Here is an 8,129-nt window from a genome sequence, read left to right on the forward strand (position 1 = left end):
GACAAACGCATGACCAACAATCGCTCCTAAAAAGCTTTCTTTTGGTTTGTTTTACAGAGTGCCTGCATTTGTTATAATAACTGACTTGTTGTCATTGATCATTTGTCCACTTGTTTAAGCTGTTAAGGTTGATAAAGTTGTTTTTTCAAATGTATGCGCCCGCTACTTTATGTTTTACGAACAGACATCCGGATCAGGCCAGTGTGGGAGATGTAGTTTATTCTAGATCCCTATACTGGATTACATATACGTTGAGTCAGCCCCGGATTGGCTAATCGGGAGCACCGGGAGAATTCCCGGTGGGCCGGTCAGTTTTTTTGGCCGCGAGGGCCGGTATTGTCATGGCACGGTTGAAATGTGGCTTTCCCTAGGCTGCCTTCACTCACAGCAGCCCTAATCTTTTTATTTATTATTTTATCGCAGCCCCACTCTTTTTTATTTCATATTTTTTCGCAGCCCCACTCAGAGCGCAGCCTGCAGGTTAATGATGACGTGATTATCTTTTGACTCCCTGGCCCCGCCCCCGACAGCGCCACTGCAAGTTGGTCAAAATAAAAAACCGTCAGAAATAAAAATGGATGACAGAAAGCGCAAAGGCGGCGCTGAAAAGGCCAGAATAAAAAGCAAGAAAGCTCTGGAAACTGACGCGGCCAAATGTTCTAAGCCGACCACATTTTTTCTCAAAGCAAATGAAGACGACGAGACGGCCGGTAAGCTAACGTTAAGGTATTTAGGAATAGGAGCACTGCAAGAAGCTAGCGGCAGTGCAAAACCTTGTCTCAGTAGGTGCAAGGTAGCTCATTGTTAGAGCGCCCGTCCCCCAATCGGACCGACGTCGGTTCGAAGCCCGCGTTAATTAATGTTTTAGGATTGTCCATGTTTCCTTCAAGCTACACTTATGCAGAGGAAAAAGAGATGAAACAATCATTAGAAATCATTGTGAAAGAAAAGTCAGATAACAGTCTAATAGTTTTATTATTTAACTAATGTTCTCATATTTGTAAAAAAATATTTGAAGTTGTAAAGCAGATGTTTATTTAAAATAAATTATAGTGTCATTAGACAGTGCAATACATTTTATTTTAATCTTTTGTAATTTAATTTTTTTTCCTTATTTCAATGTTTGGATATTTATGAACACTAATTCTTAAAGAAAATAGATTCTGATACTGCCCTGTTCTAATAAATCTTCACTGTGAAGCAAAACTTAGGCTACTGTATTTTCACTGAATGACAATGAATTCAAGGCTGTAGAGAACAGTGCGCTATTGCAGACTTAGGTTTTAATTATCATTATTTTAATATAGTCAGTCGTAAACTAAAGTGGGCCGGTCTAAGGCATGAAACTCCAGGGCTGAAAATTTGTCCCAATCCGGCCCTGCGTTGAGTCATTTAGCAGACGCCTTTATCCAAATCTTTTTACAAATGAGGTAAACGATAGATAACATTGCTCTCCTCTATTATATTTTAAAGTTTAGATCAGTGTGGTAAGCTTAAACTGTTTGCGTTTTTGTTTGGAAGCTATTGATAGGCTACTTGTCCACGGCGCGATAAAAAAAGTTGTCGACAGACAAATTGCGAAACTTCTCACCCCAGGTCAGGAGATATAGGCTATACGCTCTTGAGGACTCGCCATTGCAAAATTGCATTTATTTCGAATTGTTTTCTTCTTTGGGTTGTATCAACGACCACCAAAATGTGTAGAGAATCCTGCCAAAAGCCTCTGTAGCAGAAAGTTACGTTTCACTCTTTGGACTCTCTTGGACTTAATTTTAAAGTAGGGATTTAGACCGCTGAAATGCAGCAGGAGCGGTTACTCAAAGTCCTTGTCATTGGAGATTTAGGTGTGGGGAAAACGTCGATTATAAAGCGTTATGTTCATCAGGTTTTTTCTCAACATTACCGCGCAACTATTGGTGTTGACTTTGCTCTCAAAGTCTTGAACTGGGATCCACGTACCCTCATTCGCTTGCAGCTGTGGGACATTGCGGGTGAGTATGCAACTCTTTTTAAGTAAACGTCCTGCATAACATCCTGTCATTTTGCTTATATAGTTACAAAATAAACTGGTCTAATTATATTGTGTCTCCAGACACTTCATCTAAACCACCTTTTACATCTTTTAGCGCATAGAATTGCGTATTCTATAAAACATTCATATAGAACAGTTCTTTTAGAAATAAAATTGTATGGATTTATCTGAACTGCATAAAAGTTAAAGGGTTTAAAGTTGGTTAAACATGCAGGAATGCTGAGTGGTTAAAATAATGAATATACAATAGGATTATACCTTCTTACATTTATTAAACTTTTATAAAACCTATTCAAATATTGACTTACTTTCTCTTTTCTTATAATTACTGTATACCTCCAACAATGTGTGTATGATACATGGACAAACAGTGTGATATCAGACTGCCTTTCATAGAGTAGATTTATCATTCACAGCAAATGACATGCAAAAGTGTTGGAATAATTACAAATAATTGTTAGACATTAACAACCAATACAAGTAATGACAAATAGGCTAAGACAAAAAGAGATTAGTAAGACATTTCTTTTTTATAGCACTTGGCAAATGTCATAATACTCTTTGTGCTATGTTTAACACATGGTCTCAACTTGTTGTGACCTCACAATGTTATGAATTGCTGTCTGTGTTCAGATTAAATTAAAGCACAGGGATAAGAATGCGTATCTCGTATTTAGATTCACTGAACTCGTGCTTATATTGGTCTCATGTGAGTGCGCTCACTTCACCTTCTGGCTGCCAACACTGAAAACATTTGCCCTCGCTCTGCTCACACAAACACAAAAATGCACACCAGCTCCAAGAAATAAATTCCCACGCAGCATTTAATTCAACATTACATGGGCTGCATACTCCAGCTGATGAAAAGCAACTTGTTAGGGTTAGGTCAAACTTAATATTAATAAAATAAGTATTTCTATCAGAAAATGTTGTCGAATATGATGGGGTATTATTATGTGTTTTATTTTTCTCTTGAACATGGTTTAATTGAGAGAAGCTGGAGGATAGCATAATGGACTGCATTGCAAAAGTTGAGGAATGGAAATGACATACAGTAGATGACAAATGACACAAAATCCTTTCCACTCTCATTTTATTTTTAGGACAAGAGAGGTTTGGCAACATGACACGTGTGTATTACCGAGAGGCTGTAGGAGCGCTAGTGGTTTTTGATATGACCCGCTCTTCCACCTTTCAAGCTGTGTTAAAATGGAAAAAGGATCTCGATTCAAAAATTTCCCTAGGCAATGGACGTCCTCTGCCAGTTGTTCTGTTGGCCAACAAGTGTGAACAACAGTCATACGGTTTATGTTCTAAATTGCCAAAACTCGACAACTTTTCGAGGGACCACGGCTTTGTCGGTTGGTACGAGACATCTGCCAAGGTAAGTATTGTAGACCATCATCTTTTAGCATCATCAGGGGCTGCAATTCAGCACACATTTGTAAAGACATTTGTACTGATGCCCTGCTCTGCTTTTTCACAGGACAATACAAATATTGATGCGGCCATCATGTGTCTTGTAAATAATATCATGGCCATTGACATGGCGGAGATTCAAGCTGAAGCAGACCCCAGTGTACTGATCCTGCCTGCCTTTGATTATAACCTGCAAGAGCGCAGTGGCCCTAGCTGCTCGGTCTGCACCAACTTCCACTCCAGCAGAAAACCCCACAGTGAATTATAGAGAGAGACTGTAGAAAATAGAGAAAAGTGCAACAGAGAAAACGGTCACACCCTTTGTGTTTGTGCTGAACTAAGCCATTGTGGGAAAGACGAGACCATGACGCTTTAACACTCACATGCTTTTGCATTACAAGTGCCAACAATGTCATTAATAAAACATGCAGCATTTACCCAAAGTTTTCTCTGATTCATATTTGATGTACTTAAAACTGTCCATGTGGTTGTACATCCTTAAAATAGGAATGTGTGCACATTTGCCTGCATTTTTTAAAATAGTCTTTCCTAACAATATCTGTGTTGTATGGGGAGGCAATTGTGCAATTACACAAATGTATTTTTCTTGAAAGCTTACGTTTATTCAATTTTGAAACATTTTCAGTAAATACTTTACGATTTGTGCCTTAAAATAAATAGACTTAAACAGACATAGTTTTTCAATAATAGTTATACAATTGCTACTTTTCCCCATATTATTTTTATGACTCCTAAATGTGCCACTGGATGTTGAATTGAGGATTTCACCATGACCCATATTCTTACTGTTTCCAGCATTTTTAGCCTACTGTCTGCCTCATCTGTTCCTTGTGAGGATCTTCAGCTCTGCCTTTTCTTTGGTATTATTTTTATTTTTAAAGAAGCTGTGCCTATTCTCGTTCCAGCGCACTATTTGACATTCCTTGAGACATGGTAAGCACGCGTGTTAGTTCATCATCGATATGTCAAGAACAGTACAGAAACAAACTTTCTTATTATTGTTTGTATAACAAGATGCAGGCAACAGCCTATAATTTCCCTGATCTAATTTTGATCTTGCTATTCTTTTCCTAAGCGTATCCTTTATGAAAATATTAATATTAATTCGTTTAAGCACGTGGTCGTTTGAAACAGGACGAGGCTCGACAGCATCGCAGGGTCGACTTCGCCTCACACAAAGTACAGCCAGCCTTGAGAAATAATTGTAGGTCTGTGAGCATCTCTGGTAGGGCGTGTAGGCTATGGTGTGGATCACAAAAGGTTGGAACAGCTCGAATAAAAACACAGCAATTATATTTACTCCTCTGGTGCTACAGCAGAAGGATGCGATGCGTTACCGAGTGATCAAAGCACATTCTCCAAAAGCGCACTGTGGACGGAAAACTGTTACAGCTTGAAGATAACAATCACCGCGAGTCCGCGATCAAACATCTTTGAAAAACCGAGAAAGGACAGTGAACACTTCTTTCCTGGAAACCAACTTTAAACGGACAGATTTGGTAGGACACCGCCCAGCAAGCAATTTTTGGTTTAAAAGACGTCTATTAGCCGTCTAAACATAGCCCAGACGTCTAGGCTAAAACAAGGCTAAATTTGGGCTGTCAGTGAAAAGTTAATAGACGTCTAATCATTACCGAAGAATAGCCTAGTCATCAAATAGACCGCTATTAAACGAATACACGTAGACGTCTAAAAGACGGTGAATTTGGGTCTCGAAGCTAAAACAAGGCTAAATTTGGGCTGTCAGTGAAAAGTTAATAGACGTCTAATCATTACCGAAGAATAGCCTAGTCATCAAATAGACCGCTATTAAACGAATACACGTAGACGTCTAATAGACGGTGAATTTGGGTCTCTAAGTTACAACAAAGCTAAATTTTGGCTGTCAGGGAAAATTTAATACGTCTAACCATAATCATCAAATAGACAGATTATGAATGCCTACATAATAGATAACCACACAATACCCAAAATATTTTTGTTAACTAAATTTAACATGTTCTTCTCATAAATAGCAATTAATACAAACAAATTAAATATAAAGCTTTTATTAATAAAACCAACAATTGTAAAAAAGACAAAATGGAAAACATAAGAAATAATATATTTGTTACAACAAAATCAAATGAATTAAGATTTGAACTTCTTTAGAATTTTTTAAAATAAAAGGACAACCAATAATAATACAAATAACAAGAAAATCTTTTTCTAAACCCACCCCCCCCCCAACTCTCCCTGGTGCTTGCTTAAAATGGCATTCCTCAATTCAAATTCAGTTGCTGTTGGGAAGTTGGTCATCACGGCATCTGCAAAGAAAAAAAAATAAGCATGATAAAAGGCTTTTTGGACATCATCGTGTTTTAGTTTATACATTAATTGTAACGAATTTGATAATAGGGCTCGGTAATATAGCGCTGACATATATACTGATTTGGAAAATGTTTATATCAACACAGACCGATGTCATAAAGAAAATACATTAAATCATTAAAATGATAGTATACATCACCTTTAAGCCAAACGACAGACATAAGCTCTGGGAGCAATGTTTACATGCAAACACAAGCACATACCTGCAATGACCGAGAACAGAGTGGTCTTCTCAAAAGTTGCCTTCTGCAGCGTACCACCCACCTTCATATTGAAATTGGACATGAGGCTGTTTTGCAAAACCCTAAAACAAATTTTTTTTTAAAAATTGGTAACAAATACGAACATGACAAATTGTTTATTTTTTTTGGAAATACTTTTACAATATTACAATACTTTGTTGTGAAAACATGGAATAATTAGTGAGTATGGTCACCACAATATTTGATTTATGTTGCATGTTTTGAAGGCTTTACCTGTCCAGCATCCTTCTGGTACGTCTTTAACATTTCTGCCACCGACTTTGCACAGTTTTGACACCTGAGTAACAAATGTCAATGTCAGGCAGATAGAAATATATGCTTCAGTGTACAAGTGTGCACCGACCTTAAATGTTAATGACCATTGAGCTGCAAGTTTTCCATCATTAACCCTATAAAACTCTTTATTCAAGCAGATTGCTGGCCCACACTGAGAAATAGTTTTTCCCCCTGTAGGTCCCCCCACAATCGGTGTCTGTCTCAATACTGTCTGCCAAGATTTAACTCTGTGGTAGTAACTAAACTAAACCTAAACTGTACATCAACAGCACTATTCTAATACACACAGATACTTTTTGTAATCGCTAATTTTATATTGACAATTTAAATTTGAATTTTTTTAACACCGTAATATGCAATTATTTTTTAAGTTTCAAACTTTGTTACGGTACTTTGTAACAAAAAGGTCTATTCTATTAGATCTATCTCTGTATGCAACAAGTCATTGCACTGTCACACATTCAATATTACAGATTAAATTATTTTTGGACTTTATGAAAGGTGAAAGCTTTAGTGAGGGCATGTTGTTGTTGTTTTACCATTGCTGCCCGGGTCTCCATACTCTCCAGCTGCCTTTCCAAGCATTGGAAATCCTCCATAGTGGCCAATGCATACAGTTGGACACCAGTGTCTGTTTCCACCCTTTGGCCAACTCTTTTTAATTCTGATTTTATTTCAACAAGAAGTGTTATCACCTTTCTTTGAAACCCTAAATGCAACAAACGCAGTGTTACTTTCAAATATTAAAAAAAAGTATCACAACACTCAAATACTTCCATAACAAAAACTTAGCATGACAATATGAGCATGTATGTATGCATGCATGCATGAATGAATGCATGTGTGTATATACATATATATATTTGTTATGCATATTTATTGCTGTGCTTTGTTCACTGGATAATTATCAATAAAACTTTTAGTGCATTTAAATCAAAGAACGTGGATCACATCACTTCAGTTCTGAGGTATTCATACTGAATTGACTTCAACAGTAGATATAAAATAATTTAGATCACGTATCTTGGTGATTGCCATCGGGATATGAAGCGATTTCCAACCAACATAACACAAAGTGCTTTTAAACCAAATCCCTTGCTTTGAGATAACCACTAAATGGCATACTCTAGCCCTGCTATCTGCTAAAATTTCACGGTCCCTACAAAATATGAAATGTAGAATGGAAACATGACAAAGAGATAACACAGTTACTTACAAGAAAATTGAACGTATTCCTTTTGCCCGTCTGTTGATCGCGTTGATTAGCTTCTACACCTGTGGCTTCTGCTCACGTGTTGGTTTTTAAAAAAATGGCGTCGGCGGTTTTGTTTATCGCGAGATCTGGCCGAATTCTCTACCAACTTCCAAGTCTCGCGTTGGCAGTGGCCATGTCTCAGTACTAGGGCAAAATGCTACCTACAGGTTGGGATATGTAATTGCATGTTTATTTAACAAAGTAAAAAATTCTAATCGGGAAATGTAATGTGTGACAGTACAAATAATGCAAATTAAAACTTGGCCAAAATTACTTTGTTGTTATGATGTCATGCATCCCACACGCTGTACATGTAAACAATTTTAGACTAGCTGGTTCAATATAGGGCTATAGCCAAGTCGTTGAAATTAGACCACAGATTGCCTTCGTTTAGCCCATACACAGCCTGTCCAATTCAGGGATAAATCGTGGCTACAGATGTCACGAAATAACACTTATTGTTTAGCTTTATTGATAATGCTAACATGACGGG

At 37.4% G+C, this 8,129-nt stretch overlaps 1 protein-coding gene and 1 long non-coding RNA gene across 2 annotated transcripts; one reads left to right on the forward strand and one right to left on the reverse strand.

The window, feature by feature from the left end:
• The first annotated feature begins 219 nt into the window (after window positions 1-219).
• Window positions 220-3,891, forward strand: LOC306900585 (ras-related protein Rab-38). Its single transcript, XM_079467709.1, has 4 exons — window positions 220-255; window positions 1,389-1,991; window positions 3,136-3,416; window positions 3,519-3,891. Exons 2-4 carry the CDS (start codon window positions 1,799-1,801, stop codon window positions 3,717-3,719), a joined length of 675 nt encoding a protein of 224 aa, XP_079323835.1. The 5' UTR covers window positions 220-255; window positions 1,389-1,798; the 3' UTR covers window positions 3,720-3,891.
• Window positions 3,892-5,506: 1,615 nt separating this feature from the next.
• Window positions 5,507-7,702, reverse strand: LOC306897264. Its single transcript, XR_013786995.1, has 5 exons — window positions 7,598-7,702; window positions 6,921-7,090; window positions 6,319-6,382; window positions 6,046-6,146; window positions 5,507-5,778 (listed from the first exon to the last, which is right to left on the reverse strand). It is a non-coding gene; the product is annotated as an uncharacterized lncRNA (long non-coding RNA).
• Between the last annotated feature and the right edge of the window lie 427 nt (window positions 7,703-8,129).

Source organism: Barbatula barbatula (genome assembly GCF_947034865.1).
Source record: "Barbatula barbatula genome assembly, chromosome: 1".
NCBI lineage: Eukaryota > Metazoa > Chordata > Actinopteri > Cypriniformes > Nemacheilidae > Barbatula > Barbatula barbatula.

Bases quoted from the DNA above. Each gene is read 5' to 3' on its own strand.
- LOC306900585 (XM_079467709.1), top strand. From the start codon at position 1,799: ATGCAGCAGGAGCGGTTACTCAAAGTCCTTGTCATTGGAGATTTAGGT. The intron at 1,992-3,135 runs GTGAGTATGCAA...TTTTATTTTTAG, and splicing joins GCAGCTGTGGGACATTGCGG to GACAAGAGAGGTTTGGCAAC. The intron at 3,417-3,518 runs GTAAGTATTGTA...GCTTTTTCACAG, and splicing joins GGTACGAGACATCTGCCAAG to GACAATACAAATATTGATGC.